The sequence below is a fragment of the Molossus molossus genome, unplaced genomic scaffold (genome assembly GCF_014108415.1).
Source record: "Molossus molossus isolate mMolMol1 unplaced genomic scaffold, mMolMol1.p scaffold_m16_p_1, whole genome shotgun sequence".
Taxonomy (NCBI): Eukaryota; Metazoa; Chordata; class Mammalia; order Chiroptera; family Molossidae; genus Molossus; species Molossus molossus.
Genome location: NW_023425344.1, coordinates 83,316,471 through 83,338,554, shown reverse-complemented (window position 1 = coordinate 83,338,554; position 22,084 = coordinate 83,316,471). Strand labels below are relative to the sequence as shown.

Below are 22,084 nucleotides of genomic sequence, written 5' to 3'. Positions count from 1 at the left end.
TATTTATTTATTTATTGTTTAATGAATTTATTTATTTTTGTTACAGATGTTTCTTTTTTTCACACTGTTTCCCCCCTGCCTCCCTGCCCTGTCCCCAGCTTTGTTGTCCATCTACATTGTTCATGCATACATGCATATAAATTCTGTGGTTTATCTCTTTCCCACCAACACCCCCTCTTCTGAGATTTGTCAGTCTGTACCACACGTCTATGTCTCTGGGTCAATTTTGTTCATCAGTTTCTTTAGTTTATTATATTCCACAAATAAGTGAGATCTTACGATACTTGTCTTACTCTGTTTGGCTTGTTTTGCTTAAGATTGATACTTTCCAGGTCCCTCCATGTCATCTCAAAGGATAAAAGATCTTTCTTTCTTACAGCTGCATAGTATTCCATTGTGTATATGTACCACACCTTTTTTATCCATTCATCTACTGATGGGCACTTGGGCTGTTTCCAGATCTTAGCTATTGTAAATAGTGCTGCTACGAACATGGGGGTACATATATTCTTTCTGACTGGTATTTCAGGCTTCTTAGGGTATATTCCTAGAAGTGGGATCACTGGGTAAATGGCAGTTCAATTTTTAATTTTTTGAGGTAATACCATACTGTTTTCCATAGTGGCTGCACCAGTCTGCATTCCCACCAGCAGTGTACTAGAGTCCCCTTTTCTCCACACCCTCACCAACACTTGTTGTTTGATGATTTGTTGATGGCAGCCATTCTGACAGGTGTGAGGTGATACCACATTGCTGTTTTAATTTGCATCTCTCTGATGATTAGTGATGATGAGCATTTCTTCATATGTCTCTTAGCCATTTGCACGTCCTGTTTGGAGAGGTGTCTATTTAGTTCCTCTGCCCATTTTTTCATTGGGTTCTTTGTCTTCCTTTTGTTGAGTTGTATGAGCACTCTATATATATTGGAAATTAACCCCCTATCTGATATATCATTGGCAATGATGTTCTCCCATACAGTGGGTTGCCTTTCCATTTTGATCATTGTATCCTTTGCTGTGCAGAAGCTTTTGAGTTTGATGTAGTCCCATGTGTTCATTTTCCCCTTTGTTTGTGTTGCCTTAGGTGATGTATCAGTGAAAATTCTGCTGGGTATGATGTCTGAAATTTTGTTGCCTACAGTTTCTTCTAGGATTTTTATGGATTCATGAGTCTCTTTTATCCATTTTGAGTTTATTCTTGTGTAGGGTATAAGTTGATGGTCTAGTTTCATTTTTTTGCATGTAGTTGTTCAATTTTTCCAACACCATTTATTAAAGAGGCTGTCTTTACTCCACTGTATGCTCTTGCCACCTTTGTCAAATATTAATTGAGCATATTGCCTTGGGTCCATTTCTGGCTTCTCTCTTCTGTTCCACTGGTCTATATGCCTGTTCTTGTGCCATTACCAGGCTGTTTTGATTTCAGTGGCTTTGTAGTATAACCTGAAATCTGGTATTGTGATCCCTCCAACTTTGTTCTTCTTTTTCAAGATTGCTGTGGCTATTCGAGGTCTTTTTTGGTTCCATATTAACTTTTGAAGTATTTTTCCTAGTTCTGTGAAGTATGTCGGTATTTTGATGGGGATTGCACTGAATCTATAGATTGCTTTGGGTAGTATGGACATTTTAATGATGTTAATTGTTCCAATCCATGAACAAGGTATGTGCTTCCACTTTTCATATCTTCCTCTATTTCTTTTTTCAGTGACCTGTAGTTTTCTACGAATAGGTCCTTTATGTCTTTGGTTAATTGTAGGTGTCTTAGTTTTTTTGCTGTGATGGTAAGTGGTATTGTTTTTTTAGTTTCTATTTCTGTGAGTTCATCATTGGTGTATAAGAATGCCATCGATTTCTTGACGTTAATTTTGTACCCTGCTACTTTGCCAAATTCATTTGTTATGTCTAGTAAAATTTTGATGGAGTCTGGGGTTTTCTATGTATAGTATCATGTCATCTGCAAATAATGACAGTTTCACTTCCTTCTTTCCAATTTGGACCCATTTTATTTATTTTTTTTCCTGTCTAATTGCTGTGGCTAAGACTTCCAGTACTATGTTAAATAAGAGTGGCGAAAGTGGGCATCCTGTCTTGTTCCTGTTAAGGGAAATGCTTTTAATTTCTGCCCATTGAGTATGATGTTGGCTGTAGGTCTTTCATATATGACCTTTATTATGTCGAGATATTATCCCTCTACTCCCAGATTTCTGAGCATTTTTATCAGAAATGGGTGCTGGATTTTGTCAAATGCTTTTTCAGCATCTATTGATATGATCATATGGTTTTTATCATTCATTTTGTTTATGTGGTGTATCACATTTGTTGATTTGCGAATACTGTACCAGCCTTGCATTCCTGGGATGAATCCCACTTGCTCAGGGTGAATAATTTTTTTGATGTATTGCTGAATTCGATTTGCTAATATTTTTTTTTCAGGATTTTGGCATTTGTGTTCATCAGGGTTATGGGCCTGTAGCTTGCTTTCTTTGTAGTGTCCTTTTCTGGATTTGGAATTAGAATTATGCTGGCCTCATAAAACAAGTTTGGAAGTCTTCCTTCTTGAATTTTTTGATATAGATTGAGTAGAATGGGTATTATTTCTTTTTTGAATGTTCAGTAAAATTCCCCTGTGAAGCCATCCGGGCCTGGGTTTTTGTTTGCTGGGAGAGTCTTTCTTTTGTTGTTATTGGTCTGTGCAAGTTTTCTATCTCTTCCTGATCCAGTTTTGGGAGACTATGTGTTTCTAGAAATTTTTCCATTTTGCTTAGATTTTCGAATTTGTTGCCATATAATTGTTCACAATATTTGTTAACAATCCTTTTTCTTTCTGTGGTGTCAGTTGTTACTTCTCCTCTTTCATTTCTGATTTTGTGTATTTGGGTGCTCTCTCTTTGTTTCTTGGTGAGTCTAGTTAAGGGTCCATCAATCTTGTTTATCTTTTTGAAAAACCAGCTTTTTGTTTTATTGATCCTCTGAATTGTTTTTTTGGTCACAATGTCATTTATTTCTGCTCTGATCTTTACTCTTTCCTTCCTTCTACTTGCTGTGGGTTTTTTTTGTTTGTTTGTTTTCTTTCTAGTTCTTTAACTTGGGAGGTTAAATAGTCTATTAGAAATTTTTCTTGCTTCTTGAGGTAGGCTTGTAGTGCTATGAACTTTCCTTTCAGAACTGCTTTTGCTGCATCCCATAGATTTTGTGTTGTTGTGTGTTCATTTTCATTGGTTTGCAGGAGGTTTTTAATTTCTTCCTTGATCTCCACAGTAACCCGTTCATTGTTCAATAATATGCTATTTAGCCTCCATGTTTTCAAATGTCTTTGCATGATCTTGTTGCAGTTGATTTCTAGTTTCATGCCATTGTGATCTGAGAAGATGCTTGATATGATTTCAATCTTCTTGAACTTGTAGAGACTTAGTTTGTGCCCTAACGTGTGGTCTATCTTTGAGAATGTCCCATGTGCACTTGAGAAGAATGTGAATTCTGTAGTTTTGGGGTGTAATTCTCTGTAGACATCTATTAAATCCATTTGTTCTAGCACTTATTTTAGAGTCTGTGTTTCCTTGTTAATTTTTTGTCTAGAAGATCTATCCAGTGATGTCAGCGTTGTATTGAAGTCCCCTGCTATGATTGTATTCCCATTGATTTCGCCTTTGAAGTCCTCCAAAAGATTTTTAATATATGTTGGTGCTCCTAAATTGTGTGCATATATGTTTACCAAGGTTATAAATTCCTGTTGGATAGATCCTTTCAATATTATGTAGTAGCCTCTTTACCTCTAGTTATATTCTTCATTTAGATATCTACTTTATCAGATATGAGTATTGCTACCCCAGCTTGTTTTGCTTTCCGTTTGCTTGAAAGATTTTTTTCCATCCCTTCACTTTCAAACTATGTGAGTCTTTTGTTGTGAGGTGGGTCTCTTTTATACAACATATATGTGAGTCATGCTTTCTTATCCAGTCAGCTACTCTGTGTCTTTTTGATCGGAGCATTCAAACCATTCACATTTAAGGTGATAATTGATGTGAACTTATTTATTGCCTTTTTTTTTAGTGTGATTCTGTTTTTCTTCCTATTTCTGCTACTAATTACAGCAGTCCTTTTAGCATATCTTGCAGTGTTTGTTTGGTATTAATATATATAAAAGTCCCTTAGCCTTATTTTTTTTTTTGTCTGGGAAGCTCTTTATTTGACCTTATATTTTGAATGATAGGCTGGCTGGATAGAGTAGTCTTGGATTGAGTACCTTGTTTTTCATGACCTTGATTACTTCATGCCACTCCCTTCTGGCCTGTAGTGTTTCTGTTGATAAGTCAGCTGAGAGCCTTATGGGGTTTCCTTTGTAGGTAACCTGTTGCTTATCTTTTGCTGCCTTTAGGATTCTCTCTTTGTCTTTAATTTTTGGCATTTTAATTACTATGTGTCTTGGTGTAGGTCTGTTTGGGTTCCTCTTACTTGGGGCACTCTGTGCTTCTTGAACTTGAATGCCTTCTTCCTTCACCAAGTTAGGAAAGTTTTCTGTCATTATTTCTTCAAATATATTCTCTAACCCTTGCCCATTTTGTTCCTCTTTGGGGACTCCTATGATGCAAATGTTATTAAGTTTCCAGTTGTGCCACAGTTCTCTTAAGCTGTCTTTCTGTTTTTTAATTGTTTTTTCCTTTTGTTTTTCTGATTAGTTGATTTATTTCTACCCTTCTAATTCAATGATCCAGTCCTCAGCTTCCTCTACTCTGGGCCTTCCAATGTGTTCTTAATTTCTGCTATGTCATTCTTCCTTTCCACTTGGTTGATTTTCAGTGTTTCTATATCTTTACTCATGGTGCTGATGTCCTTACTCATGCTGTTGAGTTTCCTGAAGATCATTGCTCTGAACCCTACCTCTGATAATTTGCTTAGCTGCATTTCATTGATCTCATCTTCGATAGAGTTCTCTTGTTCTTTCATTTGGGATTTGTTTCTTTGTTTCACCATTTTGGCTATCTCAGTGGGTTTTGGATCCTGACAGATATTCCCTGTGGGTGTTGGTGTTCTGCTGTTTGTGGCTCCCTCTGCTGGGTTTGGATGAGCTGGGCGGGCCCACGTTAAACACCACTGTCAAGTCTTACTTTCCTGGGTAGATTTGCAAGCCCAGCAAAGGTTCAATCATCCTCTAGCTTTTTCCTGGTGGCTAGTAGTCTCAGTTACTCAGGGCTTTGGAATGTAGCTCTGGTGTTCTGCCTAAGAGGATTTCCAGAGGGTGGGATAGATGGTGGTTATTAATGAGCTTCAATTTGCATTTCTTTGCCTCACCTTGGAAAGGCTGAATCTCCGAGGGGGAGCGCAGCTGCTTTCTCCCACAGCTTGGGGAAGGAGCACACTGGCCACCTTCTTTTGTAGCCACTACTCAGCAAAAACTGAGTGCCCTCCAAATACCGGGTGTCCCCACAGAGTTCCAGCCCAGTCTGCCTTTCCTCTGCCGTAGCCCCCAGGTGAGTGGCTGTGGCTATTTTAGTGCTCTGTTCAGGCTCTGTGCGCTGTGGAGCGGGCTTGGTCTTTATTCCCCAAGGTAGCTGCTCACAGCTAAGACTGCTGCTGTCTGTGGGCTACCAGCCTTCCACCTTCTCCTGCCTCCGCAGATCCATTGTCCCTGGTTATATGGTCCTGTCCTGCTGCTTTTCTGTTGGTTTTTTTCGAGGATTTGTCTTTATTTTAGTTATAATTCCTGTTTGGACCTGGGAGATCCTCTGTGTATCTTCTGTTCACTCTGCCTCCATTTTCATATCCTCTATGCCTATCTGTGTGCAGCTGGGTTGCACAGGCCTTTCTGGTGCCCCTGCACCCTGCAGGTTCTTCGGGTAACTGGATCACACAGTCCCTTTGGGGACCCGGGTCTATGCCTCTCTGTGTGCAGCTGGGTCACACAGGCCTCTCTGGTGCTTCAGCACCCCGCAGGTCCTGGGGGTAACTGGATGGCACAGACCCTGCTGGGTCGTACAGGCATCTCTGGTGCTTCAGCACTGGGCAGATTCTAGGGGTAACTAGATCGCACAGTCTCTGCTGGGTTTCACAGGCCTCTCTGGTGCCCCTGTACCCTGCAGTTCCAGAGGGCGGCCAGCTGGATGGCACCAGTCTCTGTGGGGCTTAGGCTTCCCATTGCTCTTGTGAGCTGCTGGAGGGCACAGGCCTCTGTGGAGTGCCAGGTCCCGCTGCTGGCGGCTGGGGAGTGCTGCTGCCCATTGGGTCTCAACTCCTGCTCAGCTTTTGCTGTAGTTTTTGGGGATGGGTCTCAGCTGCTGGTCTGTGCTTCTGTTGCCTGGGGATGGGTGTCTGTTCCCCAGCCTCTGTTGATGGGGGTATATCTCAACTCTGATAGGGCTGCTATTATGGGGGATGTGCTGGGCTCCCGGCTGTTCATGGCTTCCGCGACCAACACCTTAGGAGCTCCACTACTGTGCACAGGTCTTTGATGACACAGAGTGTCCACTGGCCCGATGGTGCCAGGTGCGCTGGTGGGCTCAGGTTGCTGGGCCCTAGCTGCTCCCACTGCCTCCTCCCAGGGAAGACTCGGGATCTTCCAAAATGATGGGACCTCCCCGGGGTGCAGGTAGAAGCGCCCTGAAGGGCAGCTTACCATGGAAGCTAGCTGCTCTCATCCACAGCACAGGAACTTTCTGCTCCATGGCTCTGCCCTGCTGGGGTTTGGTCGTCCACCTTCACGTCCACTCACACTCTCTCACACACTCGCTCACTCTCACACACTCACCCTCCCTCCCATCCTTCCTACTGCCATCTTTCCAAATATGAATATTTTTTAATAGTATCTCAGTGTACTTCTAAACATTTAAAAATACTATACAGTACTATTGTGCACTGTACTGTGGGAAGTGGTGAGATACAAAGCCTAAGTCTTTGGTGAGTCTGGTAGGGAAATATTGAAAATGCCTGTTCCTGAGTGAGCTTAAACCATCACTCTTGCAGTTGTGTACAAAGGCTGTGCTTGTATGTGCATCTCTTCTTTGCAGCTGTGTTTCTCTATCACTGGGTCTTTCCTTGTTGTCTTCAAGTGACCATTTACTCCGTTTTCCCAATGTACTTGCTCTGTGTACTGCTCGCTAACATAACTGCCTTTAATATCATATTGAAACATGATTTCATTTGTTATTTTGAATCGTTTTATTTATTTAAAAAATAGATAAATGAACTTTATCATTTTCCTTGTAAAGAAATCAAGTTGTGCCCTGGCCGGTTTGGCTCAGCGGTTAGAGCGTCGGCCTGTGGTCCGGAGAGACCCGGGTTTGGTTCCCGCTAAGGGCATGTACCTCGGTTGCAGTTTGTCCCCGGCCCTGGTTGGTCGTGTGGGTGGCAACCACTCGATGTGTCCCTTTCACATCGATGTTTCCCTCTTTCTCTCTTCCTCTCTCTCCCTCCCACTCTGTCTGTACAAAAACTGGAAAAATGTCCTCGGATGAGGATTAAAAAAAAAAGAAATCAAGTTGTTATGTACTTCAGTGACTTGTTTGATTCCCTATCCCTTCTCTCCTGCCTTAAATTAGGGACTCACAATGCAAGAATTCTCATGTCTGTTAATCAAATGAACTTCTACATATATGTTTTTGACCAAATATATTTTTATGTAATGTCAGAAGTACTTAGTTAAGAGTGAAAAATCCAGATATCTATTTTATTTTTTAATCAGTTAAATCAGGAATCAGAAATGATTTTATTTATTCCTATGAAAAGTAGTAAATTTTCATAGTAGTAGATAACTTTCTCTTTTTAATAGGAAATTTGTGACAAGGACAGTTTTTTCATGCTCAGTCTGGTTCTTATTTAGTTTATTATTTAAAATAACCCTTCAGGACCTCAAGCAAAATGATTATGGGTGTGCAGTATAGTGCATTCCAGAACACTGACAGATGTAGTCACTAAGAATTGGTAATGGTCAAAATAACTAATTTGTGATCTTAATCTATCTTTCTTTAGTATATCTTTAGAGTCTTATTATTTTTATTTCACTGTAAGTCTCTTAATAATATAAGCACTGTTCTCTCCCCATTTGTTATGACTTATTTTACACCAAATCTATATTTACATTTCTAACCTTTCTGGAGTGAATTTTGACAGCTGATCAGGTATCTTTCAATTACTTGAATGTCTTTAAAATTAGAATGTTCTCCTCTCACTCAATGTTCCCCACAATTACCTCAACTAGAAAACATTATCCTTTATATCTCTTTCAATTCCATATCCTATTGTTTACCAAATATTTAATTCTACTTTTTATATATTCCTCATATCTATTCATTTTTCTCTTATTACCCTATTCCATAAATCTCTCATTTCTTGTGTGTTGCTTTAGTCTCTTAAGAGGTCTTGCTTCCCTTCAATCCACGTTATTCACTACAGTTAGAACAAGTAGAATTATGCTTCTAAAATACTTAACTCTATCTGTTTAAATATACCAGTGGCTTTCGATTACTGAAAGAATATTATACTCATTAGCGTGGATATGTGTACCTTCTCTTTTTGATTCAAGCCTAGTTTTGTATCCTTTCTTCTACCACTTCTCCATATATCCCATTTATTCTTTCCATGGCAGAGTAAGAGTATCATTCCCTGAATATATGGTGAACTTCCATGTTCCCATTTGTTTTACTTATCAGATTTTCCTCATCTGGGATACCTTTTATTCGTTATCATTTTTGCAAATTAAGTGTCTAATTTATCAATAAGATCATGTCTTATTCATTGGCATAGCACCAGAGAAGAGCTCAGGGCTGGACATGTCTTACATTCTGTTATTCTCATTTTAAGATATGTATAATGGAGAAAAAGTAGAATAGTACCAGAAATCAGCAGTCAATATGTTTAGTCTGTGTGTCCAAGAATCAAAGTACTGAATGGGGAGCCATAACTAATATTAGAACATGATTGGAATACATCAAGAGTGGACCTGGGGAAAACAAAAAAAAACATGATCTGAAGTGAGCCTGAATATCTGGATCCAGTGAACACAAGGTTTATGAGAGAAAGATTTGGAAACAGTGGGGATGTTAAATCCATTCATTCTAACTATAATTGCTTTCGGTGAGGTCTTTATATGTGTGTTGGTTATTGCTTCATAGTATCACAATAATACTATAAATAGCATTTTATATTCTCCTCTTCCATGCACTAATTTCTTCAACTAGGGCAGGTTCTGCGGTACACATTATTATAGGAAGACCTAGATAAGAATGTTGTGATAGTGTGTGGCAGGGTCAAAAGTCATTCTTCAGTTCTAAAATTTTCTCTCTGCCAGGAAATGGGTTTTGCTTCAGTGCTAGCTAAGAGACTGATGTGACTTACTGCAGTGGTTCTCAATCTAAGGTAATAACACACACCTGCTCAGCAGCATTTAGACATTTGTGATGTCTGTGTTGCTGCTTTACTGGCAATCACTGCCTGAGTGGAAAATTACATACATTCTGCAGTGTGTCAGGCAGCCACCCAGTGAAAAAGTATAGTGCCTTTGTTGAGCAACGCTGAGTCAGTGATAATATCCTAATTCCCTAAACTAGTATTACTAACAAAGGACAAATGCTTCTGGGTATTTTTTATTCCACTTCTAAGATGGCTAGGTGAAATAGAGGAAGCAGAAGATCTAAACATATCTTCTAGGCAGGTCCTTACTGGGCTTCATTGTCATGAATCTTCATCTGCTAAAGCATGTTAAGTCGGTCTCAGAGTCTAACCTCTGTAACAGTAGATGTGGATGGAGGGATGTGTAGAATGGAAAGCCATGGGTACAGAGCCATGTATTTTCAATTTACTCTGGGAGCTGCATTCTCATAATACGGTTTTGCAGTAAAGGGGGAGATGGCCCTCCTTTCCTGTAGGTAGGACATATTCTACCACAGATAGTCTTCCAGCATTCTTAATGATATTCTTGATCTGAACGTTACTTTATGAATGATGTTTGAAAGTATGTGCACTTTCATGTGGAAAGTATATAATATAAAAAATGGGATGAATCTCCAGCTTAAGGACAAAAAATTTATATAATACAGCAAACCATAATACAAGAAGATGCCACAAGATGATCTGAACAAGGATGAAACATTCTGTATTCAAACTTCTATAAATGGGAACGAAGTATTAATAAATTCCCTGGTATAGTCCTGTATGACCTTATTAGGATTGTCAAAGACAATGGAATGCTGAGAGAATTTTTCTTCTTTTAGGATGGATGGGTTCTTTCAAATTCCTTTTTCTTTGCACATAATTATGGTGAACAAATAGTAACTAATATTGTCAGCTCAACGTATTCCATGCACTGTGCTAAACTCTTAGATAATCATAATTCTTCCCCATAACCCACATTTGAAATAGACAGTAAAATACCTAGTTATAAAGTAATAAAACATTAATTAATGGTCAAAATAAAACTGAATATACTTGTAAAGGAACAATGGATGCAACTTTCTCTTTGATAACATAGAAATTTGTATTTGTGAACTTTCTCTGAATTCAGTGTCTAGTTCTACCATGTAGAAAAACCTCAAAAAGCTTTATTTATCACTGATAGTTTTTACTTCCCAGTCTTTATTTAAAACCATATAATTGATCTGAACTACCTTTTAACTCACTCTCAGTTACTTATGCCCGAACCCCAAGAAGAAAACTCCAAAGTCTTTACCCAGCCACAATAAGAAATAAATGTACTTCATTATGGTTACAAAGAGTTTGTGATTTTTCCTTTTTTTAAAAAAAAAAAGTGATTTGTCTTGTTAAAATGATATTTAATTAACCCTAATCTGCATGATTTTTAAAACTTTTATTACTATTTAGAAACTTAATAAAATGTATAAGAGCATTACTGTGATGATAAAAATAATTTGTCTGAGTCCATACTTTTAGTACGATCACGATATTTTTCATCTTTTAAGGCTCTTAAATTTTATTTTATTTTTTTCCATCACCATTTATCCCTGATCACAGTATTTTTTAAAATGTTCAACTATGTTTCAACTCAGTGAGTACTGTGATAGATTTTTTTGTCATCTTTTTGTGCATTCAACTAAGATTTTGTAGCTAATTTAATCTTAACATTGATTTTTACAGGCTCAAAAAACTCAGAAACCACCACAGAAACCTGCCCCCACAGTTGTTTCTGTGGCTCCCGCTGTCAAAGATCCGTTGGTTAAGAAACCAGAAACTAAACTCAAACAAGAGCCAACTTTTCTAGCATTTAAGAGAACAGAAGTCAAGGTATAGTACATTTTATATTTGTCTAAGATTATCTACAATGAAATTTTAACTTAGTTGAGTAAACAATAGTTACTTTAAAAAATGAGTGAGGAACTATTATATACTAAATGACTATTGGAAATTAAGATTGCATTACCGTTCGCATTAGCTAGAAAGGGAACATTATCACAGTTAGGAACTGTCTATCTGCATTCCAAGTTGACATTCTTTACTATTTCTGTGTAGTCAGACACTTATCTCCACCAGGAATTTGCTTTAATATCTAAATACCTCTGCCCTCAGTAGCAACAGTTTTGCTCCTCATATTACTTGTGCTGATTAACCCCATAGCTTTTTTTCTCCGTACCTATCGGCTATTGAAGAAGTTTTCTTGCTTTGCCTTTTTTATTTTTCCTTTGAGTATCATGAACTTTCATGGTACCTACATCTATACTAAGGGGCTAGGTTGTTTAGTGAGAGTATCACCTTTCTCATTCCTACGTTTGCATCCTTGAACACATTATATTATTATTAGTATCTGGCATTTTGATATCATGGAATAAAATACTTTTCTAATCTAATTTTATAACAGAATGAATGATTATACTGAGTTACACATTCTGGTTTTAAGCAGAGTACTAAAGACTAAAGAAAAAAAACATTACCCCAAATTTTCAAAAGTTGACCCCAGAAAATTCTAAAGTTGACTGTATGATTCCAAATGAGTAATGTAGATCCAGAACCTTGGGATTATGATAAAGAATGTAAATATAAAATACTCTGAGAAAGATACCAATAATTTTACTTATAGATCATTTATTAAATTTAACTTACTAAAGGGGAAGAGTTGATATCCAAGGGATATATATCTATTATTGATTTGTCACATAGAAACTTGGTAAATTGGAGTAGAAGTAAGAAGAATTTATTGAAAGTAATTAGAGTTGCTGTATTCTATATTTAAGTTGCTTTTAGGTAGATTTTTATACTAAAGTTTAGTTTTGGGAAATTTAGTATGAAATCACTTTATGGCAAATTAGTTAAGGCCTTAGCTGTCATGTGTTCTCTGCTTAAGAAATTTTGGTGTGTTTATGATAAAAGTGGGTAAATTTTTGCTATGAAAAAAAAGTTGTTCTCATTCTTATATAAAGAGCAAATGGCTTTCTAACTAGGATAATGGGCAAGAAAATATTTATAGTTAAAAACAGTTGAGAAATGTATACACTAAAGTATTAAGAAATTGTTTGATATCACTGTTTGTGATTTTTACATTTGGGTGTCCTCATAGTGTTGTAAGCCATCTGTCCATCAGTTAAAAAGCAATACCAGTAGCAGCAAGCCATTAAAATAAAACGCCATATACACAGAACTTGCTTTCTCATTTGTACTTCATAAGCGTTGGTCTTTTTAATTACTTCAGATGGGTTTTCTTTTATGAAGTTTGTTGAAAGATCATTTAGCCATATGGCAGACAGTTTTATGTTTAACAGAAGGAAGAAGGAAAAAAATTAGATGTTTCAGAAATGAAAATTAAAAGTTTATGACACCTGTGTCCTTTTGCTTCCTTGAGTAACTTTTTCTCATTAACTGTATGCATTTCTCTAGGAATTTATAATTTATGTAGTTTATCTTCTCTGGGTAAACTTATGAGATAGTCATCTTGTGATGTTATTGTAAAAAAAGTACCATTTCTCAGAATATGTAAACAAAAATCTAGACTCCTCCTCTTAAAAAGTAAAGATCTCAGCATTCTATTTTGATTCTTTTTCATATTGGTTAAAAATATTTACATGTAGACAGTATTGAAGGATACTTTTGTAAGAACTAAAATCATTTTTATCAACTCTTTCGGAGTTCAGTTCTAAAATACAACTGGATATATTTTAGACATGATAACTACCATATTTTTAAGTGAGATTCTATTTGTAATGCTTTATCTTTTACCTTTGTGTAAATTTAACACTTTTTTGAATCTTCTTAAGATTATGAACATCGCCATGGCTTGGTGGCTCAGTTGGTTGGAGCATTATCTATACACCAAAAGTTTGCAGGTTCAATTCCTAGTCAGGGCACATACCTAGGTTACGGGTTCAGTCCCTAGTCAGGATGCATATGGGAGGCAACCAATCAATGTTTCTCTCTCATCTCTCTCTCTCTCTCTTTCTTTCTTCCCCTCCCCTCCCTCCCTCTCTCTCTTTTCCCCTTCATGTCTCTAAAGTCAATAAAACAAAAACAAAAAACATACCCTTGGGTGAGGATTTTAATAAAAGAAGAATATGAAGGTAGAAAGAGTGCCAATGAGAAGTTCAATTCATAATTAGTTTGAACAGCCCAAATGTGAAGATGAAAGATATCTGTGCTTGTGTGAATAAGAGCAATCTTATTTATATAGTGACTTTGTTATCGCTGTTAGCTGTTGACTGGCCAAGGAAGTTAGAGGAGTTCAATTAACCTTCATGAGATACATTGAGGAGTAAGTCAGACCTACCCAAAGTTTTACTGTACAGCTTATGAGGCAGTTGATAAAATCCTTTATACGGGAGCAAGGATCTCTTGTGTGATTTCAGTGGAAACATAGGCACATAGTGAAAATAAAGTCATGAGCCCTTTTTAATGTATCACCAGAGTTGTACAATTCCAAGTAATCATTGTGTATCTGTATATATTTTACAATACCGTAATTATTTGCTTAAAATTTGAGGGGAACGTTTTTATAAAATGGGTTCAGAGTCTCATGCATTCACTCATTAAGTAATTATTGAGTGAATTTGAATCTCTTTACCTCAGACATCTAATATCTTGGGTGTAAACATTTTTATTCCTTGACAGACTCATGGATACAGAGAACAGACTAACAGCTGTCAGACGGGAGGGAGTTGGGGGTTTGGAGATGGGTGAGGAGGGTGAAGGAATTAAGCAAAGAAAAAAAGAAAGAAATACTCATGAACACAGACAAACAGGATTGTGATTGCCAGAGGCAAGGGGGTTGGAGGAAGGTAGAAGAAGGGAAAGGAGGATAAATGGTGATGGAAGGGGACTTGACTCAGGGTGGTGAACACACAGTACAATATACAGATGATGGGTTGTAGAATTGTACACCTGAAACTTGTATAATTAACAAATGTTACTCCAATAAATTCAAATGGCATCCTAAAATTTCTCTTTGGAAATAGTAGCACCCATTAGCTATGGATAAGATTTTTTGTGTTTTTTTTTTTTTTTTTCAGATCAGTTTTATATGAACTTAATTTTGGTGGTATGATTTAAATTTTCCAAGTCATTACTTTTGTATAAAAAGTCCAATTAAACTTGTTATATATCTCAGAATACTATATTAGGTATTTATTATACTTGGCTTTAAGTGATATTTATCTTCTTTTTTATTTTTATAGACATCCGGGGTTATTTCAGGAAATTCTTCTAGTACCAGTGTTTCCTCTTCAGTAACTAGTGGCCTAACTGGATGGGCAGCTTTTGCAGCCAAAACGACTTCTACTGGTCCTTCAACAGCAAAATTGAGTTCTACAACCCAAAACAATAGTGGGAAACCTGCTACTTCAGCAGCTAACCAGAAGCCTGTGGGTTTGACGGGTCTGGCAACATCATCCAAAGGTGGAATAGGTTCCAAATTAGGTTCTAATAATAACACGTCACCCACTGTACCATTGAAACCACCTCCATCTCTAACTTTGGGCAAAACTGGCCTCAGTCGCTCAGTTAGTTGTGACAATGTTAGCAAAGTAGGTCTTCCTAGTCCAAGTAGTTTAGTTCCAGGAAGCAGCAGCCAAGTAAGTGGAAATGGAAACAGTGGGACAGCAGGGCCGAGCGGAAGTGCCCCCAGCAAAACCACATCAGAACCAAGCAGCACTCCCTCAGCATCCCTTAAAGGTCCAACTTCACAAGAATCACAGCTCAATGCCATGAAGCGATTACAGATGGTCAAGAAGAAAGCTGCCCAAAAGAAACTCAAGAAGTGATGTGGCCAAGTAGGTTTTAATATCACAGTACCCTAAAGATTAAAATCTTATTATTAGGACATAAACTGTATTATACTATAATTTAATAAAAATCTTCGTAATGAAATTTCTAGTATTTCTTACCTTAAAATGCTAAATATTATTTAGAAAAATTTGGAAATCTTTGTTATTTTAAATGTGGCAGTTTTCACAATTCCCATTGTATGTGAAAACAGTGATTAGAATGACTAATTCTTGGTGAGAACTTCCAGAATCCCAGCAGAGTGGTAGCATATGTGAATTAAAACAAAAACACAGTAGTTTGTTCACCTTCTAACAAAGCCCCAAGTACTATCCTTCTGAATAAGGAACCTTACAGGGTGGCAGGGATGACCCACTATGAAGTTTTCTGCATTCCCCCCAATGTTATTCATAATCAGTGTCAATCCCCAGCTTCGTTCTCCCTATCCTCCTCAAATTCTTCATCTCTCCTTTTTCAAAATTCATTTTTTGTGATTTCTGATACCTCTATATTATATCTTTACCTTTTTATCACCTTATATCAATTATTTATCTCTGCCAATAGATTGTGATCGACTCTGTCCCTTTAATGCAGTACTTCTCTTACATTGCCTACATTTCCTTACATTGCCAATATAACATATGCACTAGTTAATAAATTTTGAGTTTTGATCTAGCCTGGTTACACACAGTTCTGAGAATTATTAAGAAAAATGCCCATCCCACAGTCTGTGGATGAATCATTTCTACTTGTTTACATACTGATAGTTCCTTCTTATTCTATGAAAAATAAGGCTGTTTTATTTTTACTGCCCCAAAATGTTTTAGCACTTTATCTAATTTTAATTAACTTTGCATGAAAGTAGCTCCTGTATAATTATTGAGATTGTTCTGAAGTATGTGTATATACACTGTGAGGTCAGAAAGAGTGAATAATCTTAGTTATTGCCTTATTTGCAAGATAACACATTAACCCGCCATTGTTTTACATATATAAACTGAAAGAAGACATGAGGCTTTCTGGATCGCAGAAACAGTTTATTACAGCAAAATGCAGCAGCCATTTTGTACTTCCTGAATACCTCCATTCATCCAAAACCAAGTCCAACAAATTCCCACATTCCTTCAACTGTGATGTGTGCCACTAAGACTTCACTCTGGCCTCTAAATTCAAATCCTTTCTCTTAATCCCTACATTTTTATAACATCACTATTCTAAAATATGTTAATAAGTGATTTCTGTGAAGATAAAACTTTTTAAATTAAGCTTTTTCTTTTTCTAAGGAAAGATTACTTTAAAACTACCTGTTAAATAATGGGACTAAGTTATTCATGATAATTTAGAATTCAAGATTGAGATAATCCCATCACTTGCAAACAGGAGTAAGCATCTATTTACATATTTAAAATCTGCCTGCTGATGTTTTTGTTTTGAGAAACAGATTGTTGTTCATTAAATATCAATTTGGCATCAACCTCAAATTCTCTGTAGGGTCAAAAGACCAAAAAAGATGCATGCACCCATTATTATTTGTTTATAGTTCAGGGTCAGTTAGGACTAAGCTGGACAAAATGACCCCACACAAGCTCAGCTCAACAACTGTAACAGCTCATGTAACCTCAGTGCGTCTGAAATCTTAAAACAGTAATGCACACCATTTGCACATGGGCACTTGAAATGGAAAATTTTATCCCATATGTGCTGGATAGACTTGAGAAGCAATTATTTTCATTTCTACAGTACTTCAGAGAGGACTTCATAAGATTCGGTTAAGAAGTCACTTATCTTCTGTTGAGCATAACTTTGTGCTTATAAATATACATTTAGAATCCACACATATGTGTCCGTACATACATCTAGTAATGTAAAACTCAGTTTGGTATTTTTACATCTGTATATTTGGTATGAGTTTAGCTCTTCAAGTAGCTACTTAGACCTTGATTTTTTCATATCATTAAGTAAGCTACAAGGCTTTTTAACTGAGCATGTGATGAAGTGGCCAGCTTTATATTAATAGTATTTATTATTTAACTTTCTTTGTTATATATAGTTTGCTTTTCTCACTAGAATTTGAGTTGCATGAGGTCAGGGATCTTGTCTTGCACACCATGGTATTACCACTGCAGCTCTCAATATTTATTGATTCAACGAATGGACAGACAATTACGTGAGCCAAGAAGTAGTTTTAGGATTGTAAGTTCAAATTCTATTTTAGTAGAAATGTGTTCAGTATCACTTTTCTGTTTTACGTATTGTGCTGAATCATAGATTTTAGTGACTTAAAAAAAAAAAGAAAAACATTGAAAGAATGTTGGTTTAAGATCAGGAGACGTAGTTTTGAATCCCTGTCCCTCCATGTATTAGCTGTGTGGTCCTGTTTTCTCCTCTATAAAACATAGATGATAATGAATGGGATAAAACTGAAGGCACCTAATATTCAAAGAGTAGGTGATGCTGACTCTTAACAGGGATGTAGTGCTGTTGTGATAACCATAGCTTATAGGAAATACACCATTTTAGAGAAATTTTTATTAATGCAATAATTATAAAAATTATATAATTAGAGAAAATCATAAATGCATTTACATACCATAGTATAGTTTTGTAAAGTAAAATATGTTTATTTAATATACTAAGAATATATCCTCTAGATTTTTTAAAACAAGAACATATCCCAGTGTATGCTAAAGTGGGACTTGTTTTCCCCAGCCAGTGTGGCTCAGTGGTTGAGCATTGACCCATGCACCAAGAGGTTACCAGTTTGATACCCAGTCAGGGCACATGCCCAGGTGGTGGGCCTGATCCCCAGTGGGGGGCATGCAGGAGGTGGCGAATCGATGTTCTCTCTCATCAATGTTTCTATTTCTCTCCCTCTCCCTCTCTCTCTAAAATCAATAAAGAAAAAAAAAAATACTAGCATTCTATAAATAGTTGAGTATCCTTAAAGAGTATAACATCTAGTGTTCTTCCAGTCATTGAAATTTAATTATTTCCTCATCAACTATAATGTAAACTTACATTAGCTTGAATTCGTGAGGTCTAGGTGTGTTTAGTATTGAGCAGTGCACCGAGTACCTTAAGATGCCATAGTTAACAACATAGGATTTAAATAAAGTGAGTGTTTGGGATTTTTTTTTTTTTTTTTTGCCATCTTAGAATATAAAGATTTTCTCTTTTTGTTCACATAGATTTAAAAGGTTTGTTCAATAAACAGAAGCTTATGGGAAAAATGAAAAGGTTTTGATTCTATGTTTTAGTAATGAAAACTTTAATTTTTGTAAATTATCTGAACTATTCATCAGTTCAGATAGTGACAGGCACTTAATAGCCATCTCTAAATGTTCAAATTATATTTCAGACAAAATATGGACTATACCAGCACTTAAAGCACTTTATACAGTGCTGCATTTGTGTGGTTAGCAATGTGCATTATATCTCTTCTGCACAACTGAACCTTCATAGAATTGTTTTATATTAATACTAAAACAAGATATTCTGAAATATAAGGAATGTTCAAATAGTGGCTTTGTGATCCCTCCCCCCATGATTTAAGCACCCATGGTAATTTTTATTACTGGGGTTTTTATAATTTCTAAATTTTATTATATATAATACTAATTTAAATAATCTATTTTAAAATAAATACTAGATCATACACATACACACACACACACACACACACACACACATATATATATACACACTTAATTTGTTTTACAAAGAAAAATAACCACAAGCATTTTCCCTTTGTTCTTGGTTTAAAAAAAAAACACACACCACAAAACTATTTTAGAGAATACTGTACAATAACATTTAATTTTAAAAACATAAAAAATAATTACATTAGCAATTAATTTAGAAATGCTAAATTACATTAGCATTTCTCACCAACAGTTTTATTTTTAAAAACTTTTTGAAATTTATATACATCTTAACTATCTTGGGATTTTATTTCTCTTAGACCCAAGAAAATAATGCCTGGCCCCCAAATTACAATTACTTGATTTTAAATAACATACTAAGTTAATGAGGGTATTGTATAATGAAAAAATAAAATAAAGCCTAAATGGCAAATAAAATATAGGTTGTGTTTTTAGAACAGCAACAACAGTTTTACAGGAGTACGTGTTCAGTACCACAGTGGGGGACTGCAGCCGGTGGCTTCATTACAACTCTTGCTCAGCTGACTGCAGCTATGGTTTATGGTGTGGTTCCTTCATAGGTCAGACAGGAAGTGTTCATCCTAGGACCACACAAGTAGACAAAGCTTCTCTGAAACTTCTCATATACATCTAGTCAGTATTTCAGCCAGAAAAGCAAATAATGTGCTACTCTATTTATATAATTCTGCATTTGAGGGGAGAGTGTTAAGGTCACGATTTAAATTACTTATATATGTAAAGTTTCCTCACAGTCTTGGTTGTTGGGCATGTTCAGTTTTTACAAGTACACAAGTAGCAAGTTTGGATTTCCTATTGCTTTACCCTAGGCAAACTGGAATTTACTTATATTTTATTATTGGTACAAGGGACCATTTCAAAGACATAAAAAGTTTCTGTATATATAAAAAGGAAAAAGAGAGCCTTCATTTGATACCCAACTCAAAACAAGAAAATATTTTCATACAAAAACAAGTTACAAATAGTACCTTATAAAATCATATTTAGAATGAGAATTTTAGGAACAATACAGTACTCCCCTTTATCCACAGTTTTATTTACCCCCCGTCAACCACAATCCAAAAATATTTAATGGAAAATTCCAGATATAAACAATTCACAAGTTTTAAATCATGCTCCATTTTGAGTATTGTGATGAAATCTCATGTCATCCAGCTTTGTCCTGCCCAGATATTAATCATCCCTTTGTCCAGCATATTCACACCGTATACTCTGTCTGCCTGTTAGTCACTCATTGGCCATCTAGGTTATCAGATCAACTGCTGAAGCATCCCAGTGCTTACTGTAGCTTAATGCTCCTTCATATCACCGATGAAGTTATTCATTCACCTCACTGCATCTCTTCATGTAGATGTTGTATAACCTGACATCGTCACAGGAAGGGTGAGTACAGTACAATAAGATATTTTGAAAGGGAAACCACATTCATATTACTTGTTACAGTATTTTGTTATAATTGTTTTATTATCAGTTACTGTTTTAATCTCTTACTGTATCTAATTTATTAGACTTTAGGTATGTGTGTATAGGAGAAAACAGTATATATAGGATTTGGTACTCTCTGAGGTCAAGCATCCACTGGGGTCTTGTAACATATTCCCTGTGGAGAATAGGGACTAATCTATCATGAAATGTAAACATTTCTGTCATGTAAATGTCTAATGAATATCTGTCATATACATGTCATACATGTATGTAAAAGCAACCCTCTTCATTTGGTATTTGTATTCCTCAGGGATATATGTAACAGTATACATTATACAGATAAAATCTTTTTAAGTTATTTTAATTTCAATATTAAAGTTTGATGTCATGTTAGCACGTTTTATATGGGTAATTAAAGTCTACCTTATTTTGGTTCTTAAAGGAAATCACCAAGTCAAATTTAATTAGATGATTTTTCTGTTCAATAGAAGCATCTCCAGTTCAATAAAATGTCTCAACAAAATATGCCTGAGATCTTAGAGGACCGTGCTGAACTATACCTAATTTAAAGTTCAGTGTTCCAGGACGTGATGTCACAGCAAATAGTAACCTCAGCGCCTGCCTTGTCTAAGCACACATCGGCAACTAAAAATAGTGCATCTTGGCTCAGAACACAGACCACACATTCCCCAATCATCCTCCAAAAATTGAGTGATCCAAAAATATTTCCTCATTACAATATCATTAGCAATAATGTAGGATAATTTTTAAACAATTATACTTTCAAAAATGCTTAAACAAAACCATAAAAATAAGTAAACCTAGATATTTCATTTTCTCAAGGCTGGTATCAAGGAAGTTCTTGTAGCCCTTGATTTTGAAAACTTCTCAATACTTAAATATGGACCTGTGAGTAAAATGGGCCTCATCCTTGTCCATTGTTTGCATCACCAAGTGCCTTGTGATAGCAAATGTATGCACCCTTGGGGTGTTAGTACAGGATAGGGCTTAGGAGTGTGGACCCCAGAACCAGACCTAGGTTTGAGGTGCTACTCTACCACTTACTAGCAGTGTGACTTGGACTAAATGCACCTCTTTGGGCTCCAGTTTCCTCACAATATTATACAAGTAAGTTACCACATGTAAAGCATTTAGAACAATGTCTGACATTTGGTATTCATTCAGTAAATGTTAACATATTATTATGTTACTCAGTTTTATCATTCAAAACATATCGAAGAGAGGCCCCACATCAGACCTCTAGTTGGTTGTTAATTATAAATTCCTATCCTTATGTGTTTAGTACACTCCCTGGTTCATGCATACACACACACACACACACACACATATATATCATATAATGAATAAGGCATATATGTGTGTGTGTATATGTGCATGCATATGCAATAGATACATGAAAAACATTTTTGAGGCAAAATACATAGTACAAAAAATAAAAAGATAGTAAATTGAAAAAATCTTGTCCTTAAATTCAACTTTCATGATGGTAAAAACATACTCTTATAGAATATTTCCACTTTTAAATAGTTGATAGTTGGCACTTGGGCTGTTTTTCTGTCTCAATTTTAGTGTTTCCTTCAACATACATATCTTCTTCATAATAAATTTTGAAATAATCTTAGTAGAAAGCACAGCCTTCCTTAAACCTGATGCAGTATCAGTTCATGTAGTTCGGAGGTTTCTTGATTTCCAGGCCAACGTTGTAGTGTCAGTTAGTCACTACTGAGGTAGTCAGTCAACAGCCTGACAGAATGAGTCAGAAGGCTGGTTTTC

At 36.2% G+C, this 22,084-nt stretch overlaps 1 protein-coding gene across 2 annotated transcripts in view; it reads left to right on the top strand.

The window, feature by feature from the left end:
• The window catches only part of INTS12 (integrator complex subunit 12), a 35,140-nt gene extending 19,850 nt beyond the window's left edge, over positions 1-15,290 (top strand). The window contains exons 6-7 of one of the 2 annotated variants that reach the window (XM_036268741.1): positions 11,082-11,228; positions 14,600-15,290. In XM_036268741.1, coding sequence (XP_036124634.1) covers positions 11,082-11,228; positions 14,600-15,184 — 732 coding nt within the window. In that variant the 3' untranslated portion in view covers positions 15,185-15,290. The remainder of the gene's footprint in view (positions 1-11,081; positions 11,229-14,599) is intronic. The other variant, XM_036268732.1, reaches the window with a different exon arrangement.
• The last annotated feature ends 6,794 nt before the right edge of the window (positions 15,291-22,084 follow it).